Below are 16465 nucleotides of genomic sequence, written 5' to 3'. Positions count from 1 at the left end.
AGCAGCGACAGCGCTTCGTAGGCCTATTGTTCCTGTACCGTTTATTAGGCCCGAGCAGCGACAGCGCTGTGAAGGCCTATTGTTCCTGTACCGTTTATTAGGCCCGAGCAGCGACAGCGCTTCGTAGGCCTATTGTTCCTGTACCGTTTATTAGGCCCGAGCAGCGACAGCGCTTCGTAGGCCTATTGTTCCTGTACCGTTTATTAGGCCCGAGCAGCGACAGCGCTGTGAAGGCCTATAGTTCCTGTACCGTTTATTAGGCCCGAGCAGCGACAGCGCTTCGTAGGCCTATTGTTCCTGTACCGTTTATTAGGCCCGAGCAGCGACAGCGCTTCGTAGACCTATTGTTCCTGTACCGTTTATTAGGCCCGAGCAGCGACAGCGCTTCGTAGGCCTATTGTTCCTGTACCGTTTATTAGGCCCGAGCAGCGACAGCGCTTCGTAGGCCTATTGTTCCTGTACCGTTTATTAGGTCCGAGCAGCGACAGCGCTTCGTAGGCCTATTGTTCCTGTACCGTTTATTAGGCCCGAGCAGCGACAGCGCTGTGAAGGCCTATTGTTCCTGTACCGTTTATTAGGCCCGAGCAGCGACAGCGCTTCGTAGGCCTATTGTTCCTGTACCGTTTATTAGGCCCGAGCAGCGACAGCGCTGCGAAGGCCTATAGTTCCTGTACCGTTTATTAGGCCCGAGCAGCGACAGCGCTTCGTAGGCCTATTGTTCCTGTACCGTTTATTAGGCCCGAGCAGCGACAGCGCTGCGAAGGCCTATAGTTCCTGTACCGTTTATTAGGCCCGAGTAGCGAAGCGCTGCAAAGGCCTATTGTATCTGTAGGGTTTCTTATTAGGCCCGAGCAGCGAAGCGCTGCAAAGGCCTATTTTATTTCGAAAGTTTCTTATTACGGTTCTTTTGGCACTTTGAACGCATTTTACGGGGACTTCGAATATTCAAAAACTCAGGAAAACGTGGCAGTAAATTGTCTCTCAGTCTTAACATGGCATGGGGCTTACCCTTTGTTTCCCTGCCTAATGACCAAGTTTGACGCTTGGCCACGCCCACATGCTTTGATGTAGAAAAATTCCTTTGATAACTTTTGATCCTCAATGCCTCAAGTCAAGGTGGACTTAGTTTTGTCTTTATCTCATCTCCAGGAGGTATGTTTTTTTTCTTTGTTTTTTTGTTTTTGTTTTAAATGAACATGTTAAGACATTTTTCTCTGTGTCACAAATATAGAAAGATAAAACAGCCCTCTCCCAAACCTGTTTTAATGTTGGTTTTATAAAACAACCTAACCTTATGTTAAGTTATTTTAATCATTAATGGCCCTTTTTTAGCCTGTAGCAATGAGGAACACAAAAACTGTAATGCTACGTTCAAACTGCGCATGCTTTGGGCAGCAAAAAAGTTGCTATTTCATTTTTGTAGCTTGTACACATTAATATCAGATGAGCTTCAGAAGCATCAAAGATGCGTCAACCATAGACTTTGCAAGTAAACCAGCTGCTTCTGCTGCCCAAAGCGAATGCGGTGTGAACATAGCATAAGAAAAGCTTCAACAACATAGAATAGAATCTAGGAAGGAAATCCTTCAACAAACACAAGATGTAAACAGAACCAACTTCTTTTCTTATTCTTCTATTTTCAAATGACTAATTTTGAAGGTTTCACAAAGCCCCCCCCCCACACACCAATAACATCACTTTTATAATCCTGTTTACCATGGACCCACTCCAAATGATCCCCTATAATCAGAGTCTCCAGACTGATGAGCGAGTGAAATCTTGAAAGCTCGCGAGATCAGGATGGTCTCACGAGGCTACCTTTTCTGTCTTTAGGCTCAGTATTTTTAACTTAAAAAAATGTTTTTTCTTAAAAAAAAAAGAAACAAACCTTTGACCTCCATCTTGGATCTCAGATCAGCCGCTGTTTCAGTTCTAAACCTAAACTCTCTCAGGGATCGTTAACGTTTCAGTTGATCCTTTAGCTCCAGATCAACTACCGGTAGTTCAGATCAACTGTATTCACCTATTTTTATTTTATTTTTATCTTTGTTGTCTTGCCACTGAAATGGTTTTATATAAATAAACTTGCTTTGCCTTTAGTGAAAAATGTTAGTAGTGTTTAAATGTGTAAGTCTTAAGGAAGGCACTTTGTTTCAGATCAGCACTTTATGTTTTCTAGACTGCGTCTGACATGACTTTGATGTATTTTGTCATTTTGTATAAAAAATGAGTGTAAAAAAGAAATTTCCTTTAGAACAGCTCTAGACAATTTCATATTTTAAAGTGCAGCCTTGAAAACAGTAATAAATACATAACAAAACTAGTAATATAAACATATGACTGTATATTTACACTTCTAAACAATTATTTTATATAAATAAAATAACCTATTCTACAAAACATTCAGCAGTCTAATGGTTGTGGGGAAGAATCTTTTCTGGAATCTGCTGGACCTGCATCCAATGCTTCGAAGTCTCTTCCCAGAGGGCAGCAGGGAGAACAGTCGATGGTGGGGGGGTGAGGGGTCGGGACACTCAGCGCTGGGATGAAATGTCTTTAATGGAGGGAAGAGGAGGCGTTAAAAATGTCTGTGATGACACCAGCCAGCTGATCTGCACACTGCTTATACACCTGCCCAGGTATGTTATCAGGGCCTGATAATTATAACACGATTAATTTTATCTGAGACAGTTTGATTGAACCTCGTGTCCTATCAGAGCAATGATCTTGTATTAACTTTAAAACTGGCCTATCCTCAAAGATAGTTTTTAGAAGTTAAAACCTTTGTTAAAATAAACCTTTAAAATATGATTAATTATTACTGTGGGGAAAAAAAGAGCAGGATTCTTTATTATGGTATTTGTTGCCATAAATAGAAGAGGTTCACCTCTAATTGGTCTGGTTTTGTCTTTAATAGTGCAGTAAACGGCTTGTCTTTCTCCTTGAGGCGTGATGTTTCTGTGGTGAGGAAATCAGGCTCCATATGCCGGTCTAATCTGGCACAGGTGGTCCTGTCCGCTTCTATTAGCAGAGGTTCAAACAGGCCGACTCTGAATCAGAGAGCAAAGAGGAGCCAAAGTTTAATCTTAATCTTTCCTAACGGACACGGCAGAACCACGAAGGGATTGTCTGTCTCTCAACCTGAGACCTATTTCTTAGAAAGACAAAATACAAAGCTGACTTCTGTTGTGTTTGGCAGGTGAATTTAAAGAGCAGAACTCCCAGTAGAACTACTGTGAGGAAGCAGAACGTATAATTTGACATCATTGCTTAAAATGTTAAATATAAGTGAAAAAAAAGAAACATTTGATCAGAGGTAAGAAACTTTTATTAAGAATTCTAGGCAGCTAAGTTAGGGCCATGAAGTTTGTAAAAAAAAAAAAAAAACTTATTCTGAAACTGAAAACAAATTGAAAACTATAAAAAAAAAAATGTAACTGAAAGAAATACTTTAAAGACATTTTCTAATTCCCACAACCCCCAAATGTAACAGCTAGTAATATTTTATCCAGGCACCTAAACTCTATCATCATTCCACACCTCATGTCACCTAAAGCCCACCCACTAGCCTAAGGGGTGAACAATTTGAAAGTGAAAAAAAAAAACTTAGAATCAAAAAGGAAAAATCCCTACAATTGAAAAATTGTTTTGAACATTTCTTCAGTTTCAAATTCTTCATTTATTTTCATTTTGTTTTCAGTTTTTAATCTTTTCTAAGTTTTAGAAATATTCATTTTTAAAAATTTCTTTGTTTCACATTTCTTTTTTTAGTTTCCTTCATTTATTTCCAATTTTTTTTCAGTTTTTAATCTTTTCTAAGTTTTAGAAATATTCTGTTTGAAAACGTTTTTGTTTCACATTTCTTGTTTTAGTTTCCTTCATTTATTTCCAATTTTTTTCAGTTTTTAATCTTTTCTAAGTTTTAGAAATATTCTGTTTGAAAACGTTTTTGTTTCACATTTCTTGTTTTAGTTTCCTTCATTTATTTCCAATTTTTTTTTCAGTTTTTAATCTTTTCTAAGTTTGAGAAATATTCAGTTTTAAAACGTTTTTGTTTCACATTTCTTTTTCAGTTTCCTTCATTTATTTTCATTTTTATTCAGTTTTTAATCTTTTCTAAGTTTTAGAAATATTCAGTTTTAAAATGTTTTTGTTTCACATTTCTTTTTCAGTTTTCTTCATTTATTTCAATTTTTTTCAGTTTTTAATCTTTTCTAAGTTTTAGAAATATTCAGTTTTAAAACGTTTTTGTTTCACATTTCTTTTTCAGTTTTTTAAATTTGTTTTCAGTTTCAAGTATAACTTCTTTCAGTCTTTTCTAAAAAGAAATGTGGCCCTAAATTTGCTCAATAAAACAACATGGTCAATGGTGGTGATACAAAAATAAATAGTGTGCAATAAATACATAATTTAATATAATAATACATAAATAAATAAATACCATAAATATATTATTTCTAACAATGTTTTCCTACATATCATTCAAGTCAAAGCCAATTTCTAAGGTTTTCAATTCTTTTTAAATTTCAAAATGAATACAAATGTTTGAAATGAATCTGATATGTGTCCAATGGGCAGCCTTTAAATATGGATGGTTAGATGCATTTAACCTATCTCCTTAGGGAGCATTGGGCTGCCATTGTGTGGCGCCCAGGGAGCAGAGTGGGGTTAAGGGTCTTGCTCAGGGACCCAGAGTGCAGGCTGTGGAATCGAACCGGATACTTGCAACCTTTCCAGAGCACAAGCGCTCTGCTCTCAACACTCCCCACTGACTGTATGATTGTGAAAGACTAATGAAGGTTGTGTGCAGTTTTCTAAGTTGTCCTGTATGCAGTGTTGGGCACGTTACTTTGAAAAAGTAATTAGTTATAGTTACTAGTTACTTCTCCCAAAAAGTAACTGAGTTACTAACTGAGTTACTCCACAATAAAAGTAACTAGTTACTAGTAAAAGTAACTATTGCGTTACTTTTGCGTTTCTCGCCCCGTAACCCTCACCACCCGGCCCCCACCTTCTCGCCGTGTGTTTCCAAAGCCAGCTGAATAGAGCGGACGACAAGACAAGAACCTGCAGACAGTTTAGCATTTATTGCAACTCAACGTAAATGACATCAGGGGGGAACGCTATGTGAAGTTTTATAACAGGACATTCAGATCCGGTGAGTATATGAAATTAATAACTGGGGATGTCTAATTCTGAAATCCTGTGTGTTTGGGTTGTTATAGATACTGCAACATCTATCTATCTATCTATCTATCTATCTATCTATCTATCTATCATCTATCTATCTAGATGTATACTCTGTGTGTGAAATAAAATATGGATCTCCATCCCTGCCACAAAGGCCATCAAATAATGTTTAAAATAAAAAATACAGTAGGTTGAGAAGGCAGAGCATCCATCCATCCATCCATCCATCCATCCATCCATCCATCCATCCATCCATCCATCCATCCATCCATCCATCCATCCATCCAGATTTCTCCCTTTCTCCATATAGGCTATCATTTCTGGCTGTTGTCAGGTTCATTTGATCGTTCACGCTCTCTATAGTTCTCCTGTGGCGCGAGCACAGGGCGACTGTTGCGCGCCTTTAGCGAGCATGCGCGTTTCCTGCCGCTTGCGCGGTGACTCGTGCCGCCTGCGCTGTGTGGAGATGCAGAGGAAACCGTTATGTGATGGGGAAACGCAGCTCTACGTAACACCGGTATTTCCATGTGGAAAACGCTGTTTTGCTGCTGGAGTCATCCTCACTCTCCATCTCTCTGTGTGTGCTGTACGTTAACACCCACCAGCAGAAACACCCACCTATTCAACTGACAGACGGAATCTCACTATTCATCAGCCATTCTCATCCTCCCCTCTCTCATGACAAGGCGCGCACCTCTGGATGACCTAAAAAATAATCTTTAATATCTCTTAAACAAAAGTAGCACAAACAATATTTTTTTCTGCACAAATCTGCACTAACGTTGCACTAACCATTCAGTCTATTTGCAGAGTTTTTTGACGTGGGTGGGGTGTCAGCTTCACGCAGCTGCGCACGAGTCCTATCATGAAAAAAGGTTCATTGTGCGACCTGAGTAACGCGCAGTAACGGGGTGCCTGCAATGGTAACTGCGTTATAGTTACAGTCAAAGTAATTAGTTAGATTACTCGTTACTAAAACAAGGTAACGGCGTTAGTAACGGCGTTAGTTTCAACGCCGTTAGTCCCATCACTGCCTGTATGCACGTGTTTCTGATCTCATGGGTTGTGATGCCTTCACTGAACAGCTGGCTAAAATAAAAACTAACAACATCTAACTTCTCATTTGAGTTCACAGCTCCCCTCTCCAATCAGACAGTTGAGCTTCCGCCACCATCCCTCTGACAGGCTCTTAATCTTATCCGGGGTCTTCTTCCTCAGAGTCAGCCTCTGCTGCTGGGCCACGGTACTCTCCGTCTGCTGGAAGCTGGCCAGGATGGCTGCATCAAAAGTGTCCTTCAGGTTCTTCTGGGTCAGCGCGGAGCACTCCGCGAAGCCCACCGCCCCGAGCTCCAGGGCCAGCCTCTGGCCTTCCTCGGTGCTCACCGGCCGCTGCTGGTTCTGCGCCAGGTGGATCAGAACGTCCACATCCTCTCTCAGGTCCAGCTGGGTACCGACCAGGACCAGGGGAACGCCGGGGCACAGTTGGTGGATCTCAGGAACCCATTTGTTGGTGAGGTTGCGGAAGGAGCAGGGCCGAACCACGCTGTAGCAGAGGAGGAAGACGTCTGCGTTCTTGTAGCAGAGCGGCCGGAGGCGCTCCAACTCATCCTGCAGGGTAAATTGAAATCGCATTAATATCACTTTGTCTCATTATTTTGTATTATTATAACTTTGCTTTACATAGGTATGACTATGAAAGTCTGTATTCTAACATTAAATCTCATCATTATGTCTATGTATCTTCTAATTATGTCTTTAAATCTTATAATTATGATGTAATTTGTGCCACTTTCTACATTCAAGCAGGGGAAATTAGCTTACACAAAATTCCCTTTACAAGACTTAATTTGTAAGGGAATATCTTCAGCTGAATATTTAATATTTTTACACATTTGTGACCTCTAAACTACAGAAGAGGAAGAGGGCCACTGAAAAATAAAAAAGTTAAAAGATTTTTAAATTTTATTTTAGTTTTATATGGGAAAAAAGTAAGAATTCTGACTTTAAGCTCAGAATAATCTCAGATGTGGTAGCACTCAGCTTCACTGACAAAGATGGGAGTTTTTTTAGGAGGGTCAGTAACACATTGGTGGAAAATGACAGAATTAGGCGTCTTTCTACATGCCTGAAGGGTCCCCAGTGATGCTATTTCATTAATGGAAGAACAGAAGGTGATTAAAACAAGAGAGCAAGTCTTTAAAACAGACAATCAGTTAATGTTTCTTTTATTTTTTCAGTGGCCTTAATCCTCTTCTGTACTAAACTCCCTAATGTGACTCAACACTATTTTAAAATACTTAGCTAATTATTTTCACATATTTGCATATTGTTTTTCAGATACAGGATTAAACGAAAGCTAGTTCTCATTTGGACCCTGTATTCATCTAAAGGCTTTCAGTCGGTCTGAAGGAAATAAAGGTTTTCTGTATTTTTGTCACTGTCAATGTTTTCAGGGTAGAATAAATATAGTAAATCATTTATTTAAGTTCTTTCAACAGAAATGTGGGGGCTTGGTAATGTAATTAAAAACAGATTTTGTTTAATTACAGCTGTAAACTTAAATATTCAAGAATTTGATGCGGTGAACATAAAATAATAATATAAAGAAGACTGAAAACTATAAATTTGTTGTCCTGAAACGAAGACCTCTCTGAAAATTTGCTCAAATGCAAATGAAAAATGATGAAAAAAAGGATTTCTAATAAATTAAGTTTCTAGGGCCTCTAAACGTTTTCCATCTATGGAGCTAAATAAGGGCCATAAAATGCATCCAAAAACCTTTTTTTCTAAGCTGAAAAAACTAAAAATATCTTTTTAGCTTGCAGTTTTACATTGAAAAGAGCTAAAACTGAAAGGAAAACTTAAAACAGAAAAAAAGATTTTAAAACTCAATAGAAATGTTTAAAACTACTTTCCAGGTTCAAGTTTTTGTTTTTCTCTGACAGCCCTGCAGCATCAGGGTGGAGCTTAGATGACAGGGGCTACATTTTTTATAAAATATTTCATGCAAGCAATTCAGGACCGTGGGAACCAGAAAATCTTTAAAACATCACAAATACTTTACTAAACCTTTCACAGAAATTACAAGTGCATGCATTTTCTTTGCTGTTTCAAGTCTTGCAGGTTTAAATATTTTTCTTCAGTTTCCATAGATAGATAATTATTAGACTATTCCAAATTTTGCCACGTTGCAAAGAAAACATAGAAAAAACCAACATACACCTAACCATGTCTGCATTCTTGTCCAACTGTTTTATGAGCTAATTGGTCTTCATGCAAAAGAGAGAGGTCAGGAGGCATTTGAAATACAATACTGCATAGGTGGTCTTACGGATAAGTTATTAATAAAAGGAGTATGGGAATGGACTATGTAATGAAAACAAAAATAAAGGGATATTTAATAGGAAGCTGAAGAGGTCTGGGTTATTCAGAACCAAATGGAAACACTTCTGAAAGGAAAACAACTGCTTTAATCTGCAGACATATGATGTTCAACCCTGTTTATAAAATGAATGGATACCATGGTTTATTTTCATTCTGTCATTGCATTCCTCTGACTTTAAGTACTTTAGAGACAGCCCAGTAAGCCTCTGATAAAACTGAGTTTTATCTGTCTCTATGGATCATAGAGTGACACCTTACTGCCTGAAACATATTGGAGCCAACACTGAGGCCAGAACTCTTGTTCAGGTTACAGGTATCTGTTTGGCAGCAGCCTTCAGACTGACTGATTAAGCAGCTGATAGGGTCACACTATTGCTGCTCTAAAAAAAGAGCAGAGCAGCTAAAAACTGTAATGTCCTGCTTAATAAAGACGTCATACTCTGAATAATTCCATGTTATGTCTCTACATAAATAAACAAGTGCTAAACCTAAACATATGGAAGCGAATCGTTACCATGTTTCAAATGAAAAAGCATTTCCACAAATGCTTTTTCATTTTAAGAATGTGGCTGCATTATTTGACTAATAAATGAAATTAGTGAAATGAAATTTTCAAATTTTACATTTCAAATTGAATTTTGGTATGTATTTGCTGGGGTATATTTTAAAATATAAATCTCAAACGTCTTTTTCTTTTTCATTTTAATTAAGTAAAAGGATAAGCAGTCTTGAAGAAGAAAATTAAAATGCAAATAGGATGATTGATTACAAATTTTATTTATGAGTCTAGTAATGCAGCCACATTCTTACAATTAAAAGGCATTTCTGGAAATACTTTTTCATTTTCAAATTTTACATTTCAAATTGAATTTTGATATGTATTTGCTGGGGTACATAAGTAAAAGGATGAGCAGTGTTAAAGAAGAAAAATAAAATGCAAATAGGATGATTGATTACTAATTTTATTTATGAGTCTAGTAATGCAGCCACATTCTTACAATTAAAAAGCATTTCTAGAAATACTTTTTCATTTGAAATATGGTAACGATTCGCTTCCATACAAACAGCGCGGAGAAGCCACAGGATGACAGTAGCTAAATGCCCATTAAACAGGAAGGTTTCATCCTGCAGGGGGCGATGCTGAGCTACTGCATCCAGTAGGTTCGGACCAAAACTGCAAGGTGCAAACAAAACATAAAGGGGGGAAAAGTCAGAACACACTGATCAGGAATGACTTACATTAACTGATCCATCAACTGGCCCCCATTTCTAGCATGGCGGTGCAGTGGCAGGGAGGAAATGAAGAGCGTTTAACGTACAGCCGCCACACATCATGCAGTGAGGACTTTATGTGATAAAGAAGACAAAAACAAACTGACCTGACCAGCGGTGTCACACAGCTGCAGTCTGACTGGTTTCCCATCAACCACAACCATCACTGGAAAGAAAAAAAATCCCAAACAGTCGTTTAGTTTCAGTGGTAAGAACGTGGAACAAGTTGTGCCAGAATGCGTAAAAGCCGCGCGTAACGGCGGCAGAGGCGGAGCCACCGTGGTGGCAAAGGGGGGCACCCGCCCCCCTTGTGATCTGATTGGCCACCCCGTGTGCCACCCCAATTGTCATTGGCTTTCATGGATGTCTATTATTCTGCCTTTCAAATGCGACAAAAGCTTTTGAAAAGTGCCGTTAAAAGTACAGTCCTGGAAGAGAGGTAACATATTTAAATTTCTTGATAATTGCATGTAATAAGTATGACAAGACAATGATTACTTTGTTACAAATGAAGGCTCTTTACTGTGTTACAATTGTATAAGGGCTTCGTTTGTGTGTGTGCTGAATTTATATAAGCTACAAGTAGTCTGCTTTGTGATATAGAGTTAACCAGCGCTAATGTTAATGATATCTGTCCAGCAAGCTAGCGCTAGCGCTAGCGCTAGCTTGCTAAAATGTTATACCGTATTTCCGCATATTTTCCTTAACTAGTACAGAAGTTAACATGACTTTATTTGAAATACACTTGTTGTATCATCCCACTGTTCGATAGTATAATTGGTCATATTTCGGTAAACTTTGTTCTGTTTGTTAAAGTTTTTGCATTAAGCTGCAGGAACTCAACATTTCCTGTATCATTTCAAATTAAAAGCTCTCTGTAGCATTTCAGGTTAAAGTGTGTGTAGGAAACCTATAATTTCTGAATAAAGCTTTTATTGTGAAACATTTTTTGAAACTTATCTACAGCTTTGTCCTTAAGTGTTACTTATATTTTATTTATTAAAAAAATATTATTATTGACTTTGTTACATTAAATCCATGTGGATTATGCTATCTTGATGCTAATTAAACCTTAATAGTCAAGGAAAGTATCATTTTAACCCAGTTACAATAACCATAAATTAATGTTTTTATGTGTATTCTGTGTTTTGTAATAAATGTTTTTAAAGGTAGAGTTAACAATGAAACGGAGAAAAGGAGACATTAAAGATTTCTTCATTAAGAAGAAACAGGCTCAGAACAGGGACAGTAAAGGTCAAGATGATAGCTTTGAGGGCAACAGTAAAGGTCAAGGTGACGGTCAGCCTGAAAGCAGCCAGGGACCATCCTATGTTGAACAAAACTTCCAGAGCCAGACCAGCACCCACAGACCAGGTGAAAACACAGACCCTCACTTAAATCCAGGATCTAAGGACCGATGCTGATGTATGCTGTACAGATTGTGAAGCTCTCTTGGGCAAATTGGGATTTATATTGAGCTAAATAAATAAAATTTACTTTTATCTTTTATTAAATAAATTAAATTGATGGCATTGTGTACTGTGCAGTTTTTAATTGTTTGGCTTTGTTAAACCTATATACTTTATAACATATTGTAAAAAAGTAATTTATATTTGAATACAATTTGTTATCTATGCCAATCAATATTTTTAGATGCACCTAGGGAGGAGACCACAGACACGGATAATAATGACGATTATTTCGAATCGGATGACAGCAGCAGCTGCAACAGAAACCTTTCGGTTCAGCCATTTTCTACATTTGCTGCACCTAAAGGTCCCCAAGGTGGATAGTTAAACTCTATATGTCATTTACCCACCATGTAAAAATGTGTGACTTGTCCTTTCGTATTGCTTATCTATTGGAATGCAGATGTTTTTATGGATGTTTTGGTTAAATCTTAAATACCATAGGTTATTTCAAAATGTGCAGTGTTAACTGTAAAGTATTTTAAGTAATTATTACAATTTTCATCCACAGATTTGTGAGTGAGACTGATTTTAAACTTTTTATTTCCAGATATTTCTCAAACCAGAGCTGCTGGCCCTGCACAACCGATCTTGAATGCATTCCCTCGCACTCAGCACGGAAAGGGTAGGACGAGAGCCTTCAATGCGTGCTGGTACAAAGAGTACACTTGGCTTGAGTACTCTCAATGCCAGGATACTGCACATTGTTTTGTGTGCCGGCATTTTTCGCTACCCACTGCTCCTGAGACAACATTCTCCTCAGGTACTGGTTTTTCAAACTGGAAAAAGGCAATGTATAAAGATGGAGGATTCCAGATGCATGCCAAGGCAGAGCACCATGTAAATGCCATGGTGGCATGGACAGAGTATAAGAGGGGTGTTGAAAACAATACGTCTTTGCTCCAAGCAATGGATAAACAATACCAAAAAAAGGTGGAAGAAAATAGAAAGTATATCAAGACCATTGCTGATGTCCTACTGTGTACGGCAACACAAAACATTGCGCAGCGGGGCCACTGTGAGTCAGAAAACTCTAGCAACAAAGGTAACTTCTTGGCCATTATGGAACTGATTGCAAAGCATGACCCTTTAGTAAAGCGAAAAATGGAACATAGCAATGCCAAATATACAAGTCACATGATTCAAAATGAGATTTTGGAGGTGCTAGCTGAGATGGTCAGGAAGGAGATTATTGAAGAGGTAAAGCAAAGTGGGGCTTTCAGCATCCTAGCTGATGAGACAAAAGACTTACAAAAACAAGAACAAATTTCCTTAGTTGTCAGGTATTATTACAAAGGAACAGTACATGAAAGTTTTATGCATTTTGAACATGCTGATAAGCTTGATGCTGCAGGGCTAACAGAAAAAATTGTCAATAGCCTCCAAAAATATGGATTGGAATACAGAGAGCAGTTGGTTGGGCAAGGTTATGATGGGGCCTCAGTGATGAGCGGTAGACACAATGGTGTCTGCAAGGATACAGTCGCTGGCTAGGCACGCGTTTTATGTGCACTGCAATGCACATTGCCTTAATTTGGTAATTGTGGACACAGTGAAAGCAGTTCCAGAGGCGTCATGCTTTTTTTCTTTGTTGCAGCGCCTCTATACATTTCTATCTGGATCGTATGTACATCAAAAGTGGCATGACATACAGCGTGCAATGTTTCAGGATAAGCCTCGAGAATTGCCCAAACTAAGCGATGTTCGGTGGGCTTGCAGGTTTTATGCCTGTCGAAACCTTATGGATCGGCTGCCAGCTGTTCTTCGTGTCCTCCATGACATTGAAGAGGAGAACAACGGAGACAGATGTGTGGAAGCACGTGGACTTCTTGGACAGATAGATCTAAACTTTATTGCCCTTTTGGCTACTTTTAGAAGGATACTGGGAGACACAAAGTTTTTGTCTGATATGCTGCAATCCTCGACGTTGGACTTAGCCAGGGCAGTTGACCTGATTGAGGCACTACGAGAAACATTTGTGCACTACAGAGATGAAGCATTTTTTAGGGAACTGTGGACACAAGTTCTGGACATTGCTCATCAGTGCAACATTAGTACAGACAAGGTTTCCAAAAGGCAGCCAAAGACTAGCTCTGCTCTTCATGGATCTGTTGTCACATCCACAACTGGTCAGCGAAACCGTGATGAAGAACATTTTTGTACCACTGTTTTCTATCCCATCTTGGACAATGTGAAGGCTGAGCTAGAGAGACGTTTTTCTAAAACCAATTGTGATATCATGAAAGGAATTCAAGCACTCAATCCTAAAAGCAACAACTTTTTGGAAGAGACTCCTCTGTTTTTGTTGGGAACCATTTACAAAACAAACCTGGATGATCTTAAGCACGAGCTACATCAAGCCAAGCGGATCTTGGAGAGGAAGAGGGCAGCTGGAATGAAAAATTTAAGTAGTTTGCTTGAGTTCACAGTATTCTTGGAGCCATTCAGGGATGTATTCTATGAACTGTTCAGACTGTGCAAAATTGCCATGGCTCTACCTGTAAGCACAGCTTCTTGTGAACGCAGCTTTTCTGCATTGAAACTGATTAAAAATCACTTACGCACCACCATGAACAATGAAAGACTAAGTGACCTTGGGGTGCTAAGTGTGGAGTCCCCGAGAGCCAAGGCCTTGGATATGGATGAATTTATTAGGTTGTTCAGTGGTCGACACAGAAATCGGAAAATACAGTTGTACTGATGAGTACTTTCTACTGCGACAATGTATCAATTTAGCTTAATATACTTAAGACTGAGTATTGGTTATCCTTTTTTTTATCCTTATGTAAAAAAGTGAAGAATATTGCAAGAAGTGAAAAATAATAGTGATGAGGGTTGTTCATGCACAATAAATTGCATCTGCTTAATCTGGCCTGGCTCATGTTTGCTGAGTTTTCTAATAGCACATACTAGCTGAATGTTGATGAAAACATGGGGACTTTAAAATTTTAATGTTGAAATTGCAAAATAAAAAGGCCATTAATATGAAAACGTTAATGTAGCCAATGAAAACATAAAAACGCTTTAAATATGAAATGTAATTGTTTACACTTCGTTTTCTAACTGTGGGGAGAGAGTGGTTGGTGGCAGCCTTCAATTCTGTTGGCACTTTTAGGTGGCCCCCCTGATTTCATCGTTGTCCCCCCTGTGCCCCCCACATGAAAATGATCTGGATCCGCCCCTGAACGGCGGAGCTCACCGGTGAAGTTATCAAACGCGGTGGGGATGTATTCCGTGGGGTATCCGTTGGTGGTGTAGCTCACGATGAGGCTGCTCTTCCCCACGGCTCCGTCTCCGACCAGAACGCAGTTGACCCTTCGCTCCGGAGCGGAACCGGACCAGCGGCGCATTGCGCTCATGGGGAACTCCCGGTTCTTGAAGCGCCGCGGCGGAACCGTCGGACGGTCCCCTCCGTCAAACGGCTCTGAAACCCGCCCGCCGGGCTTCTGGTTCGCGACATCGCGGGGTAACATGCCTCAGTTTACGGATCAGGATCTGGTCTTAAACGTTAGACGTGGCGCAGAACCGATGGCTCCATTTTCCCCTGAGGGTTCTTGATGTTTCGGTTGTCAACAGCAGGTCGGTAAGCTGATTTACTGTGAAGTGTGTCAGAAGTGTGGAGCAGACTGTGTGGGAAGTTTATGTGCGCAGCGGGAGCAGCTGATTGGCATTCTCTGCATCTGTCATGGTGGTGCGTCCTAAGAGGCTTAACATGCACGACAGCATCCAAAGTCCAAGCCTTTCCAAGTGAAACCAGCCCGCTTTCTGGAATCCTCTGACCCAAAGAGACACATTCACACCCCCAACCTCTTTATCACATATTATTCATTTGAACCTTATTTAAAAGTGACTCAAAGTGACTTTGTTTGCTTCTCATTTGCCATAATTGCTAAACTTTTTAATATTTCTAGACCTATAAGGAAAAATAAAGTCCTCACATTATGAGTTAGAGGAAAGCAAATCAATATAAATACGTTTAAGAATTTATGGTAACATTAGATCAAGTTAAATCCCTTATAATCAGTGCCTCCTAGATAAAAACAAAAAACAAAAAAAAACTTGCTGATAAGTAAGCGTTTTGCTGCCCCCTAACGGTTGACTTCCTAGAATGGTTATCATGTCAACATTTTATTTTTATTTTAAGTATTTAAAGGGGATTAATATACGGAAGAGGATTAGGGAAAAAAATGTTAACTGATTTTAAAATTTTATTTCAGTTTAACATAGGAAAAAAGTCAGAATTCTGACTTTTTTCTCAGAATTTTGACTTTTTTTCTCAGAATTCTGAGATGAAAGTCAGAAAGCTGACTTTTTTTCTCAGAATTCTGACAGTTAACAAACATGTTAGCATCAAGCCATAGCCATGTCTGTTTTAGAGACTAGCTCTCTTGTTTTAATGACCTTCTGCTCCTCTATTAATGAGGGGACCCCTCGGGCACGTAAAAAGTTGCCTTATTCCGTCATTTTCCATCAATGTGTCACTGGCCACCTCAAAAAACTCACATCTTTGTCAGTGAAGCTGAGTGCTCCCACATCTCTGCCTTCATGGTGCCCATCTACATTAAGATCCAAAATTTTAAGATTAAAGTCAGAATTCAGAGAAATAAGTCAAAATTCTGAGATTAAAGTCAGAATTCTGAGAAAAAAGTCAAAATTCTGACTTTTTTCCCATATTAAACTGAAATAAAATTTAAAAATCAGTTAACTTTTTTTTTTTTTTCTGTGGCCCTAATCCTCTTCCGTATTAATGTGGAGCTAAATTGTGGCAATAAAATTTGTTTTAAAAAAGCCTTTTTGTTTTGTTTTTTTGGAATTAAACTGTAACAGTATTTGGAAACAGAAGAAAAGATTGTCTTCTGGAAAATATTTTAATGATTAAAAAAATAATTTAAACTGAAAAAAAGATTGAAATGATAACTGATATATGAGAGATTAGATCATTTAGAGAAGATCACTAGAAGACACAAAATATTCCAAGCCGTTGCCTTCAGGGAGCACAGGAACTAGACGTGTGTTAATATTAGTGTTCCACCGATACTGATATAAGTATCGGACGGGGCCCTGATCCAGCTCTAAAATGGTGGTAGGGCTGGGCGATAATTCAATAACGATATATATCGATCGATAGACGTGTGGCGCAATAGAAAAAA

The 16465-nt window shown here is 38.9% G+C and overlaps 1 protein-coding gene across 2 annotated transcripts; it reads right to left on the bottom strand.

The window, feature by feature from the left end:
- Positions 1-4631: 4631 nt before the first annotated feature.
- Positions 4632-15025, bottom strand: LOC119785463 (cdc42 homolog). Of its 2 annotated transcripts, XM_038288156.1 has the most exons (5): positions 14515-15025; positions 9954-10012; positions 9814-9843; positions 6225-6798; positions 4632-4824 (listed from the first exon to the last, which is right to left on the bottom strand). In XM_038288156.1, exons 1-4 carry the CDS (start codon positions 14786-14788, stop codon positions 6310-6312), a joined length of 852 nt encoding a protein of 283 aa, XP_038144084.1. In that variant the 5' UTR covers positions 14789-15025; the 3' UTR covers positions 4632-4824; positions 6225-6309. The 2 variants fall into 2 exon arrangements, with proteins under 2 accessions (XP_038144084.1, XP_038144085.1); XM_038288157.1 differs by lacking the exon at positions 9814-9843 and having other exon boundaries at positions 4633-4824; positions 14515-15024.
- Positions 15026-16465: the final 1440 nt, after the last annotated feature.

This window comes from Cyprinodon tularosa, unplaced genomic scaffold (assembly GCF_016077235.1).
Source record: "Cyprinodon tularosa strain WSP-4 unplaced genomic scaffold, ASM1607723v1 ctg25, whole genome shotgun sequence".
Lineage (NCBI taxonomy): Eukaryota > Metazoa > Chordata > Actinopteri > Cyprinodontiformes > Cyprinodontidae > Cyprinodon > Cyprinodon tularosa.
This window is presented reverse-complemented; position numbering and strand designations above follow the sequence as displayed.